Genomic DNA, 24842 nt, shown 5'->3' with positions numbered 1-24842 from the left:
CAGTGGTCCTAGACAAGATATATCCTGGGAGAAATGTATCCTGCCCCAGATACCACACAGACAGGGCCTCATTTCTTCATTTAGCATGAGAGTACCCTCCGCACTCCGACCATATTGGAGAACTGTTTACCACATTGGAGGCAGTCAGGGGATATCACTAGAATTAGGTCCCATGCAGGGCATATTTGGACTGATCCCCAAGAGAAAAGGGAGGAAGATGCCCTTTCAGCTTGTACAGGTTTCTGAGATTGACAATGGTGTTGGTACGCAGGCGGGTCGCGATGGGGTAGATGAATGCCAGATTTCTCAAGCTCTCCCTGTGGCATAAGGATGGAGCAGAGTGGATCTTTGCAGAGGAAAAGCACATCAAATTAGTCAGAAGGTACAAAAAGACCTACAAACCTGAAGGGAGCTTGTAGATAGGCTTGTGTTGGGTGAGGACCCGGAGGAGGCGTGTACAGTTGACTGGAGAGCTGCTGACGGCCGGGCTTGGCTCCGCTGTGTTTCCTGTCCTCCGGTGTGGTGTTCACTGGGCCGGGCTTAGCTCCGCTTGTGGTCCGGCCGGGCTTGGCTCCGCCGGGCTCTGGGCACTACAATCCCCAGCAGCCCCAGCGCGGCGAGGACGCCGCTGACGCCGCAGGAAGCGCCTGGTGGCGCATAAAGGCTCCCTTGGTGTGGAGTCCGGGGGGGAGCCGTGTACAGTTGACTGGAGAGCTGCTGACGGCCGGGCTTGGCTCCGCTGTGTTTCCTGTCCTCCGGTGTGGTGTTCACTGGGCCGGGCTTAGCTCCGCTTGTGGTCCGGCCGGGCTTGGCTCCGCCGGGCTCTACAATCCCCAGCGCGGCGAGGAGGCCGCTGACGCCGCAGGAAGCCCCTGGTGGCGCATAAAGGCTCCCTGGTGTGGAGTCCGGGGGGGAGCCGTGTACAGTTGACTGGAGAGCTGCTGACGGCCGGGCTTGGCTCCGCTGTGTTTCCTGTCCTCCGGTGTGGTGTTCACTGGGCCGGGCTTAGCTCCGCTTGTGGTCCGGCCGGGCTTGGCTCCGCCAGGCTCTGGTCACTACAATCCCCAGCAGCCCCAGCGCGTCGAGGACGCCGCAGGAAGCGCCTGGTGGCGCATAAAGGCTCTCTTGGTTCCTCGTCCCGCGCGGGCGCGCCCGGGAGAAGCCCGGGACAAGGGCGGGGCCGTCTGCGGCCGCCAGAGGAGGCTGGGCTGGGCCACGGACATTGGCTTTACCCCTCAGATCCTGGACTAACTGTAAGATATAACTCCTTGTATTGAATCTATTAGTTCTTTGTTTCTTGGATCTTATCAACAATATTGAACTTTAACATCTACTGGGTGAGACTTTATTGGATTACCTTATCTGTGTATAGTACTTTCTGGCCCCTTAATATGTCTAAGCTTAGAGCAACAAAACAATCGACCTCAAATGAGATAAGGACACTGGATAACTATCTTGTGAAGGTGGTCAATAAAATTAATAAAGAAAGGCGACTCTCACTAAATAGGGCAAGCCCTGATACTTCCCCCTCAGGGAAGAGATCACCTTCTACTTAGTTGCCCCAGTTAGATAATAACAATAGAATCGTCCAGGCAACTGTCACTAACGATGTATCTATCATGGCGACGTCGGAAGAGCGGGAAGTTATAATCGACCCTACCCCAAGTCAGACCCCGACACCCTCCCCAAGGCCTTCACCAGCCCAATCACCTGTTCTGAGAGCAGTGCTGGCATGTAGGAAGGCCCCTGTCAAGAGGGTGGTGGGTCGGAAGACAAAAAAGATGGGAACTACATCAACCAGTAGTGGAAGTATACCAGAACCCACAAATAACGTTGAGCTCATTAATTTGCATCCTGCCCATATAGAGCTCTTCAAACAGGGCAACCAAGAAGGTTTGGGTCCTATCTCTGACCTGAAGTGGTCTGTGGATCGTATAGGCCAGACGTAGGAGGGAGTGTTGGGAAAGAACGCTCGGTGAATGACGCCATAGAGAAGCCCGCTGGACCGATCGGCCAGACTGCCCCACATCGAGGCGACCCGCCCGAAAAGAAAGATATCCTGCACGACGCGACCGCCGCACTCCCTATCAAAATCTAAAAGTAAAATTGATGCCACGTATGCCACGACCAGAACAGATAGTGTGCCCTGTGAGGCTGCTGCCCACACACACGGTGACCATGAAAACTACATTCAGTTACGGCTATATCCAGTCCGTGTCCTGAGAAAAACCCTCAATCGTTTTGTGGTTCGAAACGAGTTGACCCCGAGCCAGGGATAAAGAAGAAGGGTGCCACTAGAGACTCAAAGAAAACCACGCTTCCCGTTCCCAGTTGTGCAACCACTCAAATATGTAATCACTGGCTCAGTAAGACTGGCAGGCAGTTTCCATGAAATGTGTTGTCCGCTAGTCTTTTGTTATTCAACCTGAAGGACTGGTGCCTATTTTTTGAAAAAAACTTTATTTAGGCATTGTACTCATTCAATGTATTTATTAGTATATACTGTTTGGTGTATTTGAAATTTTTGTATTGATAATGTACATATTGAGCACTTGTATATATTGCGCACATTGCTCTCTGAATGCACTCTTTATTGTTTGATGACTGTCTCTTTTCATGATTTACAAAAAAAGAAATGTTAAAAGTACTAATTCAAGAAAATAAAAACTTGAAATAAAACATTAACCGCTCAGTACTTGTAGGCTGGGTGTGATCACATAAAATAAGAAATAAGTAAAACCTGACTAGCCATCCCTTTGTTTGTCATATAGAGCTCTTGGCAACTATCATCGAGTCAAAACTAGAAGCAATAATTAGACCCATTGAGGCAAAGCTAGAGCAGGTCTCCCAAGAGGTCTCTAGATTGGGGGCCTCCTAGATTCTCATATAACCCGGATTCATACACATACGAGTCCTTCTTCTGGTAACAACGTAATAGGGGTGGTAGCTTCTGCCAGTACAGGGGATAAAGGGCCAACGGTCACCGCACAAAATCTATCAGCCATACGACCACAGAAAACCCCATCTCCTAATTTACCATCTGTGGGAGCCCCATTAGTACAACCGTCAGTTCAACCGTTATTACAACCACCTATATCAAATAATGGTAGCCAGAATACTACAGTGGGGGGAGAAAATGGAGGGAGAAGTAAGCATAAGAGAAAAAATCCAGTTAACCTCCCACCGGAGTGTGTTCCACACACAGTGGTATTATTAAATATCCCAGAGGCCGATTCTTGTTTGTCTGATCCCAGTTTAGAAACCCATGCCGCTTTAAAAAATAAAACATTAGCATGGCTAAATAGGAATTGTGGTTTTCCGTTTGCCTTTTCAAATGACATAATCTCCACCCGAAGAGTCAGTTGGATTGGCAACCCTAGAAAGAACTCGAGTGGGGATTGCATTATTGTAAACTTTAAGCATCCACAACATGTGGCAACAGTCCTCCTCAGAGCAGCCTCACTACCTGTAGTGGAAAATTTTGTATGTGTTAGACCCCTTGGGTTCTTCTATAATCATTTGGATAACACCCAACGCCAACCACCCCATCAGCCCAAGTATCCAGCAAATGGGCACAGAAGGGGTGTGGTTTGTTATGTCCCAAATGTTTTTCAACACCCAAAAAAATGGGGACCCATATTGTTACCAGCTGGCTAATACGCATACTCAATTTGAACAGGCCTTACCATTATACAATCGCTATACCGCTTTATCCTCACTTGAGGAAAATGATTGACTGCCTATCGATACGGGGAGCACTGTTCAGCCACCCGCATCCTCTTTTAAAATTGTTACATGGAATATTGCTGGCATCAAGAACAACGTTGGAAATGTTGATTGGCTAAACACATTAAAATCTTTTGACATTATTGCCCTACAAGAGACATGGGACCAAGCGAATACCTTCTCTTTGGACGGCTACAGCCACTTTTGCATCCCTGCAATTAGCAGTGCTGCAGGTAGAGCCAAGGGAGGCTTACTAAGTTTGTTTAAACTGGATGTAAAAGGCAAACAAACACAGTGCATCTCAGGTTGTGAAAATTGTTTGATTGTTGAACTCACTACCCAGGATAAGGCCAAGATTCTATTCGTAAATTTTTATAATTTTAATGCAAATGAGTGTACCAGCCATAACTTAGAAGTACTGGACACATTTTTGTCAGTCTATAGCCCAAATGTAAATACTTTCGAAATATTATTTCTAGGAGATTTTAACATCCACCCCTGTACTCTACCCTGTATTAGTCAGGATGATGAAGGTCCTCCCTTCTCTTCATCTATCCATCTGGAACATACTAGGCGAGGAGAGCATCTCGAAAATTTTCTTGCCAGATGGAATTTATATGAGTCAGGTTGTGGGGATGGTAAAAGTATGTCCCCTACATTTAACGGTAAAGATGATGGCACTATTATAGATTATATTTTTATGTCTTCTTTTTTGTTGTGTAATGTTGTAAATTATCATACAGAGGTATCAGTTTTTAGTGATCACAATCCTGTTTTATTGGAAGTGAAGTACACAGATTTACTTTCATTAATATCAGTGACTCATAGAGGGGGACTAAACGTGGCCGTTAAAGATCAGAGGCGAAGGTTAAAATGGACCAAAATAGTCCCTGAAACATTCCTTCAAGAAGTCCTGTCCAAGGTAGAGGATGAGGTGGCAATATGCCTAGTAAATCGAACACAAAATAAAGATGTTATAGTGGCGTTTGATAACATCTGTATAGAAATTAACCTTAGTCTACAGGCAGGATTAAGACAGAAGTCACTGGAAGGCAAAAGATGGTTTGATAAAAAATGTTCTAAAGCCCATGGAGATTTACTTAGAGCACTGAAAGCCACGCCTAAAAACCGTGTAGATATAGCTACTGCAAGGAGTATATATAAAAAAGCTATTTTAGAGAGGAAAAGGGATTTGAAAGATGTAGCATGGGCCCAACTACTCGACCCCGAAACTTTAAAAAATAGTGGACTATTTTGGAAAATCATAAATCAGCCATTATTTTCGGGAGATGAGTATACCCCCCTTGAGGCAAACATCACAGATGAGGGTTGGATCCAACATTTTAGAAAAATATACTCAGAAACTAGCAACATAGAGGCCCCTGCTGTAATTCTTGAGGCTACAGTAGATGAAACTATTAATGTAGAGGTCCCTGCCGTCATTTTTGAAGCGGCAGAAGTGGAAAGGGCAATTGATCGGACTTTGAAAAACAAAGCACCGGGCCCTGATGGGGTACCGGCGGATGTTTTTAAATGTGCCCCGAAATTTTGGTCTAAAGTCTTATGTAATGTTTTTAATGCTCTCAAACATGACAACATCCCGGCCTCATGGAAAAAATCTATTATCATTCCGGTCTTTAAAAAGGGTAACAGGCAAGACCCCTCCTGTTATAGACCTATCTCACTGATTGATTCGTCTGTGAAAATATTGGGCCGGGTCATTTTATCCAAACTGAATGATTGGCCGATTGAGAAAGGGGATCAAACGTTCAGTACGGATTTAGACCAAAATGGAGCACGATAGATCAAGGACTTAACTTGCACTTACTGGTGGATAAATACACTAGGGCCAAGGAAGGGTCCATGTACCAGGGGTTCATGGACCTCTCGTCAGCTTTTGACCTCGTAAATCGCTCAAAACTATGGCAAATCCTCATTGACATGGGTCTGGACAGGGCTTTAGTTAATCTCCTAGCTGATTTGCACACTGGCCTTATAGCATCGGTAAGAGTAACCTCGGAGGGCCGATGCACTAGTCATTTTAACTCTAAAAGGGGAGTTAGGCAGGGGTGCATTCTGGCACCCCTACTATTTACCATCTATATAAACGCACTGGAACCAGCGTTAAAAGAGGCATCCCTCGACATCCCGCGTATAGGAGAACTGGGGATCCCGGTTCTTCTGTACGCGGATGATGCTGTTTTGCTTTCACGGACCGGTGTGGGTTTACAACGCCTCTTGGATGTTTTTGAAGACTTTATGGGTTCTCTGGACCTAAAGATAAATGTAAAGAAGTCTCAAATCATGATAACGGGCAGGAGTAAAAAGAATAAGAATCTAAAAACATTTACATGTGGTAAACAAGAGTTATGTAGAGTAGCCACTTTTCCATACCTTGGGATCACCTTTGATGAGAGAGGCAACTGGGGTCCACAGATGAAAAACAGAAACATTTCCCTTGCTAGATCATCCTCTGCACTTCAGGGCTTTTCGAAAAAATTAGGGGCAAGGCCAATAGCAACTTTATTGAAAATCTATAAAGCAAAATGCCTTGCAGTGGCCACATACGGTAGTGCAATTTGGGGATACTGTTCTCCAGACAGTATACAGACTACAGAGAATACATTTTTAAGAGCTGTCCTCTCTGTGCCACAGTCCACTCCGTCTTACACAGTTCACACTGAATTAGGAGTAGGATATATTTCAGACATGATTAAAATGGCCCCTGTTCTAGCCTGGCTGAAGATCTGGTTGAACCAGGAAATCCCTCTTAACCACACTATTTTGAAAGACTGCCTGCAGCTAGATAGAGCAAATAAAATCCGGTGGCTAGCATACATTAAAGACAGTCTTGCTAAGCTAGGGAGACCAGACCTTTTTTCTTCCCCGGCGTCCATAACAACAAAGGACATCGCCATGATTAAGGGTATGATGGGAGAATTGCTAAGCATGGAGAGGGAACAAAAGGAATTACAAAAACCAACGGTGAGGGCTAGCATTATTATGAGCACCCAAGTAGGCCCTGAATTGTATCTAACTACTGTGAACCATGCTTATCACCGATTTCTTTTGACCCGATTTCGGTTTAATCAGATTCACTTGAACCTTGGTCATTTTCCAACCTGGAGTACTCCTGATAACGCAATGCCGTGTTCCTGTGACAACTTTTCTATCCAGAATACAATGCACTTTTTGATGTTCTGTGGTAACTACACGGCAGTAAGGACGAAATATTTGATCCCTATTTTAAAGGAGGCAGGGTTTATCCAGGTAAAGCCAGCACTCCTGTTTTTACAGTTATTGCAGACCCCCAGGATTATGTTTCATGTTGCAAATTTCCTAGTGGGGGCCGTGAGGATCAAGAATAGGAAGATGACCTATAACCTTTATAATATGGTTTTATAGTGGATGAAAGTAAATATTGTTCATACTATAGGGAATGTTTACTGAACGAAATGGATAGGTGAGAATGTAAAATATATGAAAAAATTTAGTCCTACCTAACTGACCTCTTTTTATTGTATTTTAAAGTATTTTAAATGCATTTTTAATAGACAATATTTTTATACTCCTTTGTAAATATTTGGATTGTGTAAATTAATCATGATTTTTTTTGTATTAATTATGTATTTTAGATCATGTGAATATTGTATAGTGCTATTGTCTTTTTATGATATTGATTTATCGAAATAAAGTATTTTGACTGACACACACAGACAGGGCCTCATTTCTTCATTTAGCATGAGAGTACCCTCCGCACTCAGACCATATTGGAGAACTGTTTACCACATTGGAGGCAGTCAGGGGATATCACTAGAATTAGGTCCCATGCAGGGCATATTTGGACTGATCCCCAAGAGAAAAGGGAGGAAGATGCCCTTTCAGCTTGTACAGGTTTCTGAGATTGACAATGGTGTTGGTACGCAGGCGGGTCGCGATGGGGTAGATGAATGCCAGATTTCTCAAGCTCTCCCTGTGGCATAAGGATGGAGCAGAGTGGATCTTTGCAGAGGAAAAGCACATCAAATTAGTCAGAAGGTACAAAAAGACCTACAAACCTGAAGGGAGCTTGTAGATAGGCTTGTGTTGGGTGAGGACCCGGAAGCGGGATTCTCTAGGGGGGAGTGACCCTTGGCAAGTAAATGGTTGCTGCAACATGGCGGGGGGGGGAGCTGCCCTCCCTCAACCGGTACTGGTCATCTACTACATGGTCGCACAGTGGGCTGGATTGTCAAAACTTGCTTAAGGGGCCGAGCTGGGACAACAACCGACATTTCGAAAATGTGCCTTGCATAGTTTGTGTAGCAGGGTGGTGTGGATGGAAGGACTCAGAGGGGGTATTAATCTTTATGTCACAATAAATCATGATTGTTTAAATGAATGTCGTCACTTGGGAGCATTGGATACCTTACTGTTATTATTGTTATATAACAAAACACAAATCTAATAAAAACAGGTTTAAAAGAAATTGATAATAGTCAAAGTTTCAACTATTCAATATCATGCACTGTACAGGACATTGTAATCGCTGCAAAGCACCCTCTGGACCTAGAATCAAGACACCAGCACCCCAGAGTCATACAACTAGAAGTCCCAGGCCAGGAGTGCTTGAAACTGAGAAAATGTCTCCCGGGGTCATGAATTCCTCTACCTATGAGACTTAGGATGACACAAACTGGAATAATGGAGAGGTCTTTGTCGGGCCTCTACTGGCGGTCTCCAAACACTGAATTGATTTTGATGGTGGTGCCCATGTCTTCCTGTAAAACCACAGAACTAAAAATACAAATTCACAGGCCGCAGTAGGTCGCTTGTTGGGCCATCCTTTAACTAGTTCCTAGTCCTGCGCAACGCTTTTCATGTGGAGACAGGGCAGAGTTCTCTCCCCTCCCAATCCCTTTTTCTTTTTTTACATACAACCACTATGGTGTTCCATTTTTCCTTTTTTGTTAAGATCGGGTGCCGAACCATAAATGTACACCAGCCGCTCTCTTAGCAGTTAACACAAGGCAGTCCTCACAGGGCTCACTGTCCCTGCCGGACACAACTCTTATGTTGCCACAGGAATCAGCTTCATTATTTTCCCCCTCTGGTCAGTACGGATTGTACTGGTGGTTTACCTGCTTCAGCAGACAAGGGCACTGGGAGCATGAAAGGGACCAAGCAATACTCCCAGCCTCGGAGCCTAATGTGGGAAGGCCAGCTCCCTGAGGCCATCAGGCGATCCATGAGCTATGCCACCCGCCCCCCATGTAGCTCGGGGAGAGAGTGCAGCTTGGCTATATCTCAAGATAGTTTTAACCTTAATTGGATTCTTGCGATTATCCAATATCGGTTTGTGTAAGATCTCCCAGCAATGGTTGAGTCCGCCACTTGTTCTACAGGTGGATTACTACTTAGTGACTTTGGATAAAAACTGTCATACTTCCTAAAGTTGGTTTGTAATATACTTCACGCTTTAGGCTGTCATTCCATAGTTGTATGCGTTATCTTTAATTGGATCCCTGCAATTATCCAATAACTATTTATCAAAGAATTCCTAGCAATAGTCGAGTCTGCCATGGTCGTATTTATCTACCATGGTGTGGAATGACGCTTACCATGAAGCATGCCACCATAAGTTGTGGGTGAGGCGATATTTCCTAAATCTTTTGTGGACTCTGGTAGAACTCCCTGTAAACTCAGTTTTAGTGACTTGGTCACCTGTAGTCTGATTATGTGTAGGTGAGGAGGACGTGATCAAGCCTGTTTCCCCTTTCTCTCCCTCTGTAAACACATCCACGAAACTCTAGCCTTCCTTTTGGGGTAAAGATTTTATCTGCCCGGCGGGCCTCAATCCAGCACGCAGGTTAAATGCAGGTTTCTAGGACTGAATTTCACACAATTTGGTGGCACTCATAGCGGCCTCCTGGCACACTAAATTTTAGGGAATATTCAGGAGCTTGGTGTTAGACTGCAGAAGACCTACCCATCTACCTCTTACCTCCTCCCAGCCTGCTGTTCAAGGCCACTTTAACGCACCCAGGACCTGCTCCTCTCTCTGGGTTGATGGCAATCTCCTTGGCCCAGGGTCTTCCAAAGCAGCACCCTGTAGCCCTCTAGGCAGGTTACACTCCCTGCCTGCACTCCCATGACCTCACTGCCTCCTGGCCACGTGCATAGATTAATATTTGCATATTCTATTTTGTTGCTATCTTTCAATAATATCTTTTGAACACCGAAATTCTGAAGAAATGTCTGAGGAGCTTCTTCCATCACATGGACACAAATATGCATATTCAAGGTAGTCGACGGTGGTCAGCTCTGCGCCACAACCTGTGTCTTTAGGAATAATGAGAGAGACCTCTTGGAGTTTCTTTAGGACGGCCTCAATCTTTGCCCCATCAGTAACATACGAGAAATGGAGTTCAAGGTTATATTGGGACCTTTTTTCAGACCCTGGATGTATCCCCATTTAGAACCCTTTCAATCAATCAATAATAAATCTTTATTCGGTCGTGTGCGACCATAAAAACTTATAATAAAAACCAAGTCCCTCAGATACCGTGGAAATGGGCTATGACCGGTTCTGTGAATGGGTTACCAGGGCTCTGGACTCCCTTATCCAGATAGCTTTGAGCAAACGTGGACCAAGGGACCCCAGTCCTTGGTATGATGAATCTCTGCGGGCGCTTAAAAGCACGTGTAGACGTGCTGAGCGTGAATGGCGGAAAACTTATGATAGTAATAAAAAAGTCCTGTATCTGGCCATTGTCAAATCTTATCATCTTGCTGTCTGCAGAGCTCGTGCGGCATTTTATGTCCTTGAATTCCGCAACAGCACCAATCCTTCTAAACCTATTTTTAAGGCTCTTAAAGATCTGGTGGCAAAAAAGGTTTCAGCGAACGAATACTGTTCCATTTCACACTGTGAAACCTTGGCGGCCTTTTTCTTGGAAAAAGTCCACGCCATTTACAGAGCCTTTCCTATGGTTTTGCCTTCCGTCGGAGGACCTTGCAACCTTCCAGTGCAGGATGTCCTACATTCTTTTCCCAGCCTAACACCGGAAAGCTTTGAGAAACTGGCTCAGCAGGTCAAGACTGGGTCCCCGGCTGACCCTCTAAGGCCAGCTTTGTTCAAAGACTTGGCATCCTACGGTCTTTCGCCGGTCTGTTCCTTGATCAATACCTCATTGGCATCGGGTTTGGTCCCCGCAAAGTGGAAACAGGCAGTGGTCATGCCCATCTTAAAGAAGCCGACTTTGGACGCCAGCAAACCTGAGAACTACCGCCCGATTTCACTCCTCCGTTGGCCGGCCAAGGTAGCGGAGGCGCACGTAAATACAGCCCTTTCAGACCATCTTCTACGGGCTAACATCTTAGACAGTACGCAGAATGGATTTCGAGCTGGACACAGCACGGAGACAGCCCTCCTTTTCATGGTGGAACACCTGCGCTCCGTGCTCGATGCGGGTCAAACGGCGGCGCTAGTGTTATGAGATTGAGCGCCGCCTTTGACACCGTCTCACACAAGATCCTTCTGCAGCGCCTGGAGGAAGCAGGCGTCGTCGGCCCTGCGCTCCAGTGGTTCCGCTCTTTTCTTGCTGACCGATCTTTTTGCGTGGCCGTTCCGCCCCATCAGTCCAAATTCTATCCTCTGGATCTTGGGGTCCCTCAGGGTTCCTCGCTGAGCCCCACGTTATTTAATCTTTACGTGAGACCGCTGGCTGAGGTCGTCAAGCGTTGGGGTATGACTATGGTGTCATATGCTGACGACACTCAGTTAGCGGTCACGCTCAGTGGGGACTCTGATGTGGATGCCCCTAGATTCCAGAACGGACTTCGGGCGGTCGCCAGCTGGATGACTTCCAACTGTCTCCAGTTGAACGCAAAAAAGACGGAAATTATGATCTTTGGCAAGCAAACGGAACTCTGGGGTGATAGGTGGTGGCCTTCGGATTTGGGCCCCACGCCAACTCCGGTTTCGGAGATAAAAAATCTTGGGGTGTGGCTAGACCCTACCCTTAGTTTCGTTTGCCACACAAAGCGCACGGCGGCCTGCTGCTTTGGCATTCTGCGCGGCCTAAGACCGGAGTTAAAATTATTTGATGCGACGACCAGGCAACTTGTGGTGCAGGCGACGGTGATTTCACGGCTCGATTATGCCAGCTCCCTGTTGGTAGGGCTGAATCAGGCCGAAGTCACCCGCCTTCAGCGCGTGCAGAATGCAGCTGCCAGAGCAGTTGTGGGGCTACCCAGGTTTTGTTCTGCTGTTAACACTCTGCGCTCCCTTCACTGGCTGCCAATTAAGCAGAGGATCCAATTCAAAGTACTCTGTGTGTCTTACAAGATCCTCAAGGGGTCTTCTGCCTCGATTCTATTGAATCTCTTGTCTCCCTACGCTCCGGCCCGCTCTTTAAGATCATCGGACCTTGAACTTGCAGTAGTCCCCCGTTTTAAGCGTAGCCGTGCTGGCGGCCGTTCATTTCAAGTACGTGCCGCGGCCCTGTGGAACTCCCTTCCTCCAGAGATACGTGCCCTTGGTGATCTGCTCTCTTTCCGTAGAGCCGTCAAGACTTTTCTGTTCTCTTAAATCCGCTCCTTTTTTATACCTTCTTGAAGTTGTGTTGTGTTGGTACCTTGTCGGGCGCCAGGACGCTCCTTTGCTGGAGCATCTGTGCACATAATAAATTACCTTAACATAACATTAGAGATATCAGCATACAATAAAACATTAAAAACAAGAGCTAAGTATTGAATAAAACATCTTAAAACCCAGTCAACGGTGAGAATTCATGGTTCATACTTTTTTCTTAAAATAACATTTAAAGCAGCAAAACAAATTGCTGGGGTCTCAAGGCGCTAGGCGGATCAAAACCTCTTAGTGCAACTTAAAAGATCACCCTCTAAAAAGGGGACATAAAAATTGTTATCTATGAAATGCACACAATGGACAGAATAACAAAGTGCTTAGAGGTTTGGCAAGAAACCCAGTCGCAAGGACAACTCAGTAGGGAAGCAAACCAAGATCATGTAACGGGGAAAAGCCCCAAAATAAATAATCATATTAGGTGGAAGCCCCAAAAGATAAAATCGTTGTTCTGGGGTTTTAACCCACAACAGATAGGGTTCCATGCCATTACACGTGGAGCGCAATATGTAATGTTGGACTGTTACCATGTCAATTGCTTTCTCAAATCTTAGCTTTTCTTTGTGTTCTAAAAACTTCAACTTAATCTGAGCCCTGATGAGGGAACTGATGTTATCAGTAGACACCCATAAGTTAATCAACCCAAGGTCTCAAAGCGTAGTTATAACATAGCTAATCCACTGGTTAGACTGCACATTATTTTGTTTCAGGCAGTCTTCGACAAGATCATGAGTGAATTTTAACCCCAGAAAAGACCATATTTTGGCCCATAACAAGATTTGAAGCCATGCCTACCAGATCTTCTAGGTATCCTACCTCCACTTTATTGTGGGTAATCAGACTGGTGGTAGATCTTGCGAGTCCTAAAAGTCTGGGCAAACACTGGTTCTCTGCCAACTGAAGGGTTTTCACAGAGGCATTCCCCCATACTCCTATATGTAGCTACTGACAGGCACTTGCTTTCATAGAGCATCACCATTGGAGGGGCGGGGTGAAATAAACACCTGCTCAACCCATAATTAATCTCTATCCACTAAGTCAAAGGCCAAAGAGAGGTCCAACAAAATATATCAATCTTTTTTTAAAGCTTGTTTTCCAGAGGGGTTAAACCTTTTCCAACAAGATACTTTGATATTTTCTTGGTTAGGATGAGGGGCAATTTAGGCAACAACATTTGTAAATCGTTTATTTCCTCTCTCCAATGGCTGACATGCACTGCATTAGCCTGTGTATCTTGTTGATGATATTGTTATAGGGTCAGGATAGCCCTTAACATGAATTGAGGTGAATAGAGTCGTCCAGCTCAGCCTTACATGTCCCACCCGACCCTTACTGAAATTCTGGGGGCATCATGTATAAATTGTTCTTTGTTGAGCATACTGATATATTTCGATTGGGTGTGCTTTATTCCAATGCAAGAAACCAAATAAATAAATATGTGCAGCTCACATCCATATAGTCGCCGTGTGGATGACCGCCAACTGTCTCCAACTTCATGCCAACAAGTCGGAGGTGTTGTTGGTGAGAAAAGACCATGGTCAATGGAGTGAGCTCTGGTGGCCCAAGAGCCTAGGCATAGCCCCCCTCCCCCAAGCAGGCAGTGAAGAACTTAGGGGTTTGGATGGATTCATCCCTCAACTTCCAGACTAACACTAAAAAGGTGGCTGGAACCTGTTTTGGGCTGTTGTGAGGGCTCAAACCCATCCTGGGCTTCTTTGATGCCCCTACCAGGCAGATCATCATTCAGGCCTTGATTATGTCTTGACTTGATTATGCCAGTTCACTGGATCTGAGAGCTAACAAGACAGAAGTACATAAGTTACTGAGGGTACAGAACGCGGCCGCAAGATCTCTCCTCGGTTTGCGCAGAGCTTGCTCTGTGACACACGCCATTCACCGTCTCCACTGGCTGCCTGTGGCAAGGCGGATTGAGTTCAAGGCTCTCTGTATAACCTTTAAAGCCCTGAAATCTGCCTCTACTGGTATTTTGGCCAACCTGCTTTTATCTTATGTTCCCCCCGCCAGCTCCGTTCCATGGGACAACACCTGGTGGTGGAGCCCCGGGTTAGGAGGGTTCGCGCTGGAGGCCGCTCTTTGGAACAAGCTGCCAGCACACATTTGTGGGCTTAACAATTCCCTAGAATTCTGGAAAGCCATAAACATCTTTCTCTTTCCCATTGAATAGGTCTACCCTGGGGCCCCTCCCTGATCTTGTCCACCTCACTGCTGTCCACCAGGGCGCCGCTTTGCTGAGACAGCTGTCGCGCTTTACAAGTCTATTAACATTAACATATAAATCCCTGATGGCATCCACAAGAGAACTAAAACGGTCTATGCCTGGGTGGACTGGTCACTCAGAGAGCTCATGCTGCTGTTTTGTGCTTGAAGTCACACTAGCGTAACTTCAAATGAAAGGAAATCCATATTAAAACAAGTACCATCCTTTGAAAAAATAGCCTGTTTGAAATAGTTCAATGTAAGATAATGTAGATTCGTAAAGATTTGTTTAGGAATGCTCAATTTCATGCCTATAATGAGAATACCAGAATACCCATGTTGTGAAGCAAGCAATACCAGTTGTTATGACATTACATGATATTCTGTGTTTACCTGCAACAGCAGTTTCCTTCGTCTTCAACCTTAAGTCATCGATTACTAAAGCAACGTCATGATCTCTAATTTCATTACATTCTACCAAATGGGACAAGATTTCTGTGGTCCGCGTGTTCACCTCGTAGGGGGTGATGGGTTTGTCGCCAAGTTTCTTTTGAAGCCATGTGATAATCTGTAGAAGAAGTCATTAAAAACTTTTTTTTAGCAGGAAGAAAAGGTCACAATAAGAATGCACGATGAACAAGGGTGGATCAATATCAAAAGCAATAATCCATTGTTGTCTTGTAACAAACAATAAAAGGCTGAGGCAATTGGACATAAGTGTATAAAGAGATTCAAGAAGCAAACTCAACAGGACAATGTTGTGGTTACCTATTACAACGGCCTTCCATCTGACCTTATGCCCCATGTCATCTTGCCTGTCATGGACTCCTTTGGAGGGGTGATACACTGCTGCTCTCTCCCAATGCTTCCTATGAAGGCAATTAGTGAGAGAGCTAACCTTCTGATGGTATGTAATCTGTTACCTCCTAATCTCTTACAGATCAGAGTACACAAACTACTCTGACTTCTGCGGCTGTTTCTGTGGGGCAATTAACACTGGGAATGACATGCATCAACCACCAACGTCTCCCTTTTTTGGTGACTTTGAATCCATGTTCACACCATCTGACTAGAGTACACTGTAAGGGATGTGAGCATCTCTGCCATTTTATTTTGAACACTGCTGGAAGCACCATCCAGACAGGTACAGGCATGTGCTATCTGCTTAGCACCCTTACATATATGTCACATGGTCCCTCTAAGCAGTGCTGCGGACACAGTCTGCACATCTATTAACTTGGATTCCAAGCCTTCAGCGGTTGTCACATTGACCCTTGCGTCTCAGCCAGCCAATGCAGCTTGACCGTGACATTGCTCATGCTGTCACATTTGACATCACCATGTGTGACCATTTTGGATCCTCACGCTTCTCCAAACTCACAGGGAGGTAGGTCCCACGATCAATTTAAGCAGCGATTCTCTTTAATCCATAGTAGTGTACATTTCCTTTCTTTCAAGGATACTAGGAACATACTAGTTACCCTCCTTGCATCACTCCACTGCATGGCATGAACTAGACTGTTTTAATTCTATTCTATATTCATACATTGTGGCATGAACACAACTGCATCTTATTATTATTATTATTATTAAAACTTATATAGCGCACAGCTACCCTGAGGCATCCCGGCGCTATGAACAGTGCAGAATCTTGAAGCAACTTCATGGTTGACTCTGGAACATAGGAAGCTAAGTAAGTGCTACAGGGTTGGTAGCCTTGGACATTTGTCCTATAGTCCAGGTTGCAGTCCAAATAATTCTACACGCAGGAATTGGAGCAAGAAGGGCTATTAGTCCAGATCATAGGTGTGGATCACGGTATGGCCAACGCTGTTCATGCTTCTGAAGGCAGATGACCAAAAGTACCATTCATTTGGATTATCGTCTATTATTTACAGCATTATGAAAACAGCAAAACTGTGGTATCAGACTCAACGTAAAATAACACCATCAAAATTAACTGCCACCGTAACCATCAAGTTTTTTTAACAGAATATATAAGAAGCAATGTTAAGCTAGAAATGGCCATTTGCCATTTTTTCAGCAAAGTGCTCAAGCATAGGCGTAGCCAGAGCCATCCATGTCAAGCTAAAAAGTGCATTTGATGTGACAGATTTAGAGTGCTGGTGGTATTGTAGATATAAAGGGGTAACTCCCCACCTTAAGACTGGGAACGACGGAGTTGGCCAGTTTTTTAGCTCACTGTAAAATAACCATTTGACAAAGACAATAGGACTGACCTTGACATGCTGGTGCAATTTTTTATTTTGCAGGCATATCGAAAACAATAAAAGAAAACATTCCACCTGAAGATGGTGGTCATATCTTTCCAAAAACAATTTACATTTAAAAACAACTTCCCAATCAATGAATAGAACAGTATGGGTGTTTACAAGCAGGCCGGCAGAGATTGTTTTACCTTTAATGCACATCACAGACAAAATATGATTCTTAATGGTACAACTAAAAGTTACTATTGACTGAATTACTGCAACATGAATACATTGTTTAAACACAAAGGATGATTAAAAAATAAAAGTAGCAGGGGTGTGGAATTTAATAAAATATTTTCTCGACCAGGGGATGGGAGGCACCAGAAATGTATTGATCAATAAATAAAAGTCAATTTTTGAGCCAAGCAATGACGTGAGAAATTAGTGAAGCATTTTCATAATATCATATTTCTATATGTGAGTGATCCTATTACAACAAGGTTTCGGTTCTAGCACTATTCTGATTTAACACTTTTCTGCAAATCTATATAGACAAGCTGAAAGAAGTTGATTAGCAGGAGTTTCAAGGTTGGAATGTCCTACGTGTCTGTGCCCGGTCACAAATTAGCATGTTTAAGCGTACTTGCAATCTCACCAACTCCTCTTCAATCTCTTCCTATACTGAAAAAGGTTGGACATTTACTCTCAACAGGGTGGGAAGAAGGAGGGGTAGGAAAAGTACATTTGCAATTGCTCAGCAGATTTTCGTATGGGCAACTAAAGGTGTGTTGATCTGCTCATGTGAAAATTCAATTCACAAACGTTTCCTAGGAGTTCAGTTTAAAGATCTACCTCTTTAAACTTCTGTGAATGTTACAAACCTGCACCAATGCAAGGACTTAAAACAGTGGGTGTACTTTCTTGGAGTATGCTACGGTATGTAGATTTTTTATAGAGTGTTACTCACTCCTGAGGGTATCCAAATGCTTGCAGGGTTAGGCGGGGGCATTGCTTGCCTGGAGTTAATAAAAAAACAGGTCTTCAGCTTCTTACGGTATTCAAGAAGTATTCAAGCAGAGGACCGGATGTGGTAAGGAAGATTGTTCCAAACTTTGGGGACTATGTGTGAGCTCCCGCTCTGTTCCTGTGTATGTGGGGGATATGCACATGGGAGAGCTTGACTTATCGGAGATGCTTTGAGGGTTGGTGGAAGTAGATGCATGTGTTGAGTTAAGCATAGAGCCTTGCATATGTGTGTGAGGAATATGAAGTGAGTGTGTTTGTGTATTCGGAGCTAGTGAAGTTCCTTCAGATGTGGAGTGGTGCGTCTAAGGAGGCAGGGTTTATTGATTCCTGTGTAGTGTTTGTTGCGGTAGTCCAGTCTTCTTGTTATGAGGACTTGTGTGACAGTTTTCCTTGTGTTTTTTGGTAGCCACTTGAAGATTTTTCGCAGCAGATGAAGGTAACTGCCTTGACCTGCCTAGTCATGAATCAGGCCAGGATTCACTTCCACGATACCCATGATAGTTTTACATTGATTTTCCAATATTATCTTTTTTTAAATGGCATGCATTAAACAGGATTTAATAAATGATGCCTCTGAGAAATGGCATTTAAAGTTGCACAACATGTTTAAGTAAAAACGTTTTTAGGGCTCGCACCCTGCGTTGCACTGCACAGCAGTGCTCGCAGCGCGAGCCCTTTAGTAGGTGAAAAACAGGGTTTGGAAGCTGCCATAGGAATCTCACACGCTCGTGCGTGTGCTTTTCCTTTTGTGGGCAGCTATTGGCCTTTGTGTGCGTCTTTTAATGAAAGACTGCACGCAATAGGCCACAGGCGGGCCCATGGCCTATTGGTGTCTATTACGCGTTTGGTGCGTGTAATGGACACCAATAGGCCATCACGTGGTTTCAATTATCGCGCCCAGAGATGGGCGCGATAATTGAAAGCATGGCTCGCTGTGGCACAGCGAGCACCACTCGCGGGCTTTTTTTTTTTTTTTATCTATTTAACGGGGAAGCAAGGAAATGAAAGAAGCAGAGTTTTGTTTGGCGCCACTTTCACCCGGCTTGTTATTTTTGTTGTGTTCGCTACTGGTCTTTAACATAAACTTTGAAAGGTCAGAGGCAGGCATTCAGTAATTTGGCATGATCTCTAGTCACAATGTGACATTTTACCCACCCCACTAGCAGTGTCCATATGATATGCAGTATCTGTGCTGAGAGAAACACTTCGGCAGTTCGGCACGTTCTCCTTTGCTATACTGCATGCATTAGTAATTTTGCATGATCTCTAGTCAAAATGTGACACTTTACCCACCCCACTGGCAGTGTCCATGTGATATGCAGTATCTGTGCTGAGAGAAACAGTTAGGCAAGTTCTCCTTTGCGATAATGCATGCATTTTGGAGTTTTGCTGTGCCTGGTCCATTTATTATGGACCTTAAAAGTGTCAGAGAAGGGAAGCCCAAACTCTCGCCTGCGTTGTACAGTATTCACACAGACCTGGTGATACCTGCTATTAATGCGCCACGAAACCATAAACCCACAGTAGGCAGCGCTATACAAGCTTTTTTATTTTTAGATCTTGCGCAGCGTGTTAGGCAACAGCTAGAAGTTCATGCTAATAATTTGTGCCCTCCGGCAGCCCCAGTGATCTGAGAGGCTGAAGGGGGAGCCCCTTGAGAGCCCCCACCCTGATTTCATGATATTTACCGCAACATGTTTTTTATTGCAAGCTGGCACAGGGAGGATCACGTTTTTGCTCGCATTGCAGCATACGGTGCTAGGCCACTCTCCCCAAACAATGACATAGCTGTCTTTTCGTGAAGGAACCAGCACATCTACTCTAATATATCCACTGCCCTTTCCTTTTCCTATGCCTGCTGTAGAAATAGGTGCGGCAACATTGTTACGTAAAACCCCTGCACTTGTTGCTGGGTGTAAACTATAGTCCCTCCGCCATTGCCACTTTCTAGTACTTAATGTGGGATCAAAGCACCAACCTCATGGGTTATTTAAGGACCTGGGCACAAGAACCGTGATTTTAAAGCACAAACAATCAGCAGTTACAGCCCGTGAGCTCTGTAGTGGTGTGATGTTACACACTCCGGACCCCTCTCTTCGCTGAGCACCCCCATCAACTACCGTCCCACCAAGCTGACACCACACAATGTAACAGCAAACCGTCAGACATCCGTCCGGCGGGACTTGTATGTACTGCACGCTGATATAACGCCTTATGTGAGAATTTAGTCTCTCGGCGTTGTAAAAAGAACAACATGGCAAGCTTGCTGAACAATATCATATTTCAAAACACATCCCATGGATTCCATCAATCAATTTCGCGTACAGTTTCAAAATTACAGCGATACATAAACAGGGCCCCGTGATGACAATCCCGAGCAGCTTGTTGTATATTGATTCTTCTTGTAATATGGCTGACAGCAGTCTTTAGCCCTTCCTTAGTGTTCTTACCTCCTTAGTCTCCCAGAATACCTGTGAGTGTCCTAACTTGTACCTGAGTGTTCTATCAGTGTCAGTTGATGGTCTGGTCAGCTGGCGAGGTTTTGTACTCAGCTGTGTCCTACAATAAATCTACGTAATCAACTAGAAGTATCCTGTCATCTATCACCATCCTATTTACAACATTTTGGCGACGTTATCTGCTGACCAGACCAGAGAGGAAACCATCTAACACAGCCTGAGCTACACCTCGCGAAAAGAACCCACAACGGTCCACCTATCTGCTGCCAGTAACATTGTCAGAGGAAGCTTGAAACCGGATGAATGAGGAAAAACTCAAAGGAAATTAAAGCAAGAAAAGAACTGTGAGTACATTACTTGTCTCTGGCAGTACGGCGCAACCTTAACTGTGGCAAGAAGTAGTGATGTAACCAAAAATTTTTGAAGCGCTGTGAAAAAGGAAGAAACCAGCCGCAAGTATTTGTAGGGCAAGTATCCTGTCATCTATCACCATCCTATTTACAGCACATCTCTAAGAGGCAGCCTGTAGTGAGACCCTCCCACTTCCTGCTTCCCTTTCACTACCATCGGGGGTTTAGGTGCATGTGGGAAAGCCCACCACAAAGCAGTGAGAGCAGGCAGGGGCGCAGGCACCTCAAGGAAGGCTTGCCTGCTAAAAATACCCTGCAATGACAGGCCCATGGCAATTCATAGCACGAAAGAATGGGGGAATTAGCGCACTCTTTAGTGCTGCACATCTGAAGCTCACAGACCCTGTGAGGGGCCCGACGGTGCACAAGAGTGAATGGGGCTCCCCATGCGAGCGCCCTGGAGGGCGCAGGTCCCCTGCACAGAATGCTGTGACACACAAACGCATGCACATGTTAGGTGACACGCTAGTGTTTTGGTGTGAGTGCAAAGGATGCCAATGAAACAGGAATAAATCCAACTACTGTATGTAACTGCACAACGCTGAAAATGTTTATTACATACGGATGCAATATGTATTCTGGGAGAACCAGTAGGCACCGCTGCAAGTCAACAAACCAGTTCTGTTCAGTTGCTAAACAATGATTTAAAATACCCGAAGAGGGTGGTAGTTACATTGAAGGTTTTCACGAGTGCAATATTAACCAAAATCGTGTTTCGACCCGCAATGGTGGCTGGAAAAGGAAGGGGGTGAACATTCCAGGTAGTTGTAATCTGAAGGCATTACATAAAGCGATCAGAGGGGGTGCCCCTGAAAGTTGAATAAAATCGATTGGAACAAGCGTTAACATTCCGCAGATCATCTTGTAAAACATGGCCCAAGTTTGCGATAAACAAGCGTCTTTGACACTGCTCGGTGCGTAAAGATCAATTATCTCGAACAATTGCTTACAACTTTACTAGTAATAACTTTACTAATAGCCAGCGTCGGATTGGTAACGCGGGCACTCTGGCAATGCCCGAGGGGCCAGTGTGCAGTTCCAGCTGTGGGCTGCTTTTTTGAGCAGTCTGGGGGCGATTTGGCGGTTTCTGCATTGTTGGATGCCGCCAACGGCCCAGTGGGTGCTTAAGTGGCCTTTCTTGAGGCAGATGGGCCTCAATTACCTCCCTTTTATCAAAGAGCAGATGTGTCATTCCCTTTCTCTGTAGCCGATCCATTAACATATGCATATTGAGTGGGGGTAGGGGGCCGTAGTAAAAGTGGCCTCACTTGTATTCAGGTGTTTTACCAGTGTAAACTAATCCGTGCATTTTTTTTTACCACCCACCTTTTTTTAAAGAAAACTTCGCCGAAGCAGTGTTTTGCAAAGACAATATGCAAATGTGTGCCACTTTTATTTTTTGCGTGCCCGGGCCGATTTCTAACCCCAATCCAACCCTGCTAATAGCTTTAGTACTAGGACGTTTACTACTAGTAAAGTTACTAGTAGTAACTTACCTTTGTGAATACCACAAGGTAATAAACTTAAGATACAAGTCTACGTGTACCTTTGTGAATTGGGACCTTTGTTTCCACAACAGGGAACATAAAGGGAGTCTATGGGATAAACTGCGGTGCTCATTAAGGGCAAACCTGGGGGTTACGTAGCGGGCCCTTTGTAGCCACGAGAGACGAGGGTCAAAGATGGCTCATCCCACCTTGGCGCTCTTGTCTTCCACAGCTGCCATCGCTGTACCGGCCAGCAGATCACTTCAGACTTCCCGCGTTTCAACAGGTTACAGAGAGGAAATTAGCCACTGGCGTCACGTGACCAGCAGCAGCCTATGGCCGGAACGGCGCATCTCGAGCAGCCTCCCTCACGCTGTACAGTTGCGACCGTTGTCATTGACGTAAAATTAGTCATTGCGTCAGTGGGCACGGTTCAGTTCTTCCTGGGTTCCTATTGGTTTACTTCTGAAGAAGGGGTGGGGCCAGATCTAGGGAGCAAAAATATGCAGCGCCGAGGCAGACATTACTTACTAGAATTAAACAGGGGAGCCGGGTAGGTGAAAGTTAACTGTGTGCTCAATCTGCATACACGGGGCTCATGAGGGTACCAAGGAGATTGTGGGAAGGCGAGGTCGAGCTCGAGCTATAAACTGCAAAAAAGGTAGATCCGCTGAATGAAGAAAACACAGCTAATTGCTTAAATGCTACAAATTCCGTTTTAATGCATTGAGAAAAGGGCAAGGTGAGAAACTGTGAAAACATAATATATTTACATACAGAATATAGAACAAAGAAGACAACACAAGAATCAGCGATAAATAATAGGAATGCATACTCACAAAATCGCCCCGAAAAAGTATCTTGTTTGTAGACAGTGTACAGAAAATATTCAAATAAAAAATCATGTTTGTCGTGATTGTTTTTAAAGACCAGGTTATTAACGACCTAGTCTCTACTGAAACTACATTCATCTACTTCATAACTTGAGCTATCCCCAACATTATCCACCAGACACAGTAGAACAATTCATTGCAACTGTTGTCAGCGCACAAACCCACATTTGAACTAGCTCTCCTGGGCGCACTGGCAGCTAAGTGACGACTTCTTGGCCCCAGCCCCCAAGGCCCTCCAAGGTTTGATCACGCAGCTTGTTATTGTTAACATTTGGCATCTGCCCTTGTATTTTGTGTTTGCCTGGTTCCTGTTCTATTTTTACTTTACTCTGAGCAATTTTGTTAATTTTGTGCTTGCTTTGTTTCCTTGTTGCACCTTGTTGGTTTTGTGTTGGCCCTCTCTCCGCCAGCTCGTGCTATTTATCCTGCTCCAGATTCCCACTGGTTTCCCACCCTCCCTGCTAGCTCCTCATATATCCCAGGACTACTTATGCGGGCCTCTGTGCGGCTTCCAAGGAGTTCGCCCTTGACACTAGTCTTGTGTGCTTCCCACACCCCTGGCCTGAGCTGCGATTGCTCCGTGAACTTGGTGATGACTCCTTGGCCCCAGCCCTTGTGTCTCTTCTAGGTTCAATCTCCACTGATTGCAGTTATTGACATTTGGTGTCTGCCATTGTATTTTGTGTTTGCCTGATTCCTATTGTATTTTTACTTTATTCTGTGCCATTTTGTTTGTTTTCTTATTGCTCATTGTAGGTTCTGGGTCGGCCCCCGCCTGCTCCTGCCATTTTTCCCGCTACCGATTCCCGCTAGATTCCTGCCTCTCTTTTAGCCCCTCCCAGGACCACTGGCACAAGGGCAAGTTCGTCTGTCCCTGGACTGCGACAAGTGCCAGAACCCCTGGCTCTCCTGCCATCTATCTTTACACCACCTACGAGCCATGGCCCCCAGAGGTTGCAACAAAACCTGCTGCATTACCTCACCTAGACACACAGAAGGACCTTTCGCCTGCCATTGTTGCCGGTTCACCTGCAACACCGAAACAGCGAAAAACGTCACAGGTAAAACAACAATGTCAATATTTACAAAAAACTTTAACGGTACATAAACATTTGTTACAAAGATTGACAGAGGTTGACAATTTGGTGATCCAGAGAATTGCGCCAAAAATTGCACTGGATGGTTGACGACGTTTCGGCCTGTAGTCAGTTCAGGTCATCTTCAAGTCCTGTAAGTGCTGTGTAGAAACTGGAGCGAAATTCCAATTATGGAGAACATTAATTCATGAACCCAGGGTATGGTGTGCAGATAGTGAGAGAGAAGGGGGAAGAACGGCCAGCCGGGGTGCCCAAGGTGGAATCGGTGGGGTTCGGTCATGCGGTGCCGGAGAGCGAATGAGGGCAACTGGAATCCAAATGGAAGGCAGGTAGGGATTAAATCATAGCAGGCGACGTGTGGAGTACATCTGGTATTCGTAAGGCACGATAGCCCAGAAGCCGCTGTTGTGAGGAGGACGTCCGGGGAAAAAGACTGGCGATTCAGTGTCCATGGAGCCCAATTCGGAAAGCAGATGTCAGCCAAAGGATCTGTGTGTATATCTTTGCACAATTTGGACTCTTCACTTTGAGAGAGTTGTATCAGAAGGGTAGGTAACACAACTCTGAAAGTGTGTCTTCATTGAGTGCCTCTGCAGTATATAAAATAGAGTAAAATTGCTCATATTCTTCCGCTATGTGATCATCACAGTACACACGAGTTCCCAGCTAACCCACAATCTTAGGA

At 45.2% G+C, this 24842-nt stretch overlaps 1 protein-coding gene across 1 annotated transcript in view; it reads right to left on the bottom strand.

The window, feature by feature from the left end:
• HAUS1 (HAUS augmin like complex subunit 1) overlaps window positions 1-22535 on the bottom strand; it is a 338749-nt gene extending 316214 nt beyond the window's left edge. Inside the window, exons 1-2 of the mRNA XM_078677253.1 lie at window positions 22377-22535; window positions 14966-15140 (exon numbers count right to left, since the gene is read on the bottom strand). Of these exons, the coding sequence (XP_078533379.1) occupies window positions 14966-15140; window positions 22377-22406 (205 nt within the window). The 5' untranslated portion in view covers window positions 22407-22535. The remainder of the gene's footprint in view (window positions 1-14965; window positions 15141-22376) is intronic.
• Between the last annotated feature and the right edge of the window lie 2307 nt (window positions 22536-24842).

This window comes from Lissotriton helveticus, chromosome 2_1 (genome assembly GCF_964261635.1).
Source record: "Lissotriton helveticus chromosome 2_1, aLisHel1.1, whole genome shotgun sequence".
Classification (NCBI taxonomy): domain Eukaryota; kingdom Metazoa; phylum Chordata; class Amphibia; order Caudata; family Salamandridae; genus Lissotriton; species Lissotriton helveticus.
The sequence above is the reverse complement of the archived record's forward strand: the minus strand, read 5'-3'. Positions and strand labels throughout refer to the sequence as shown.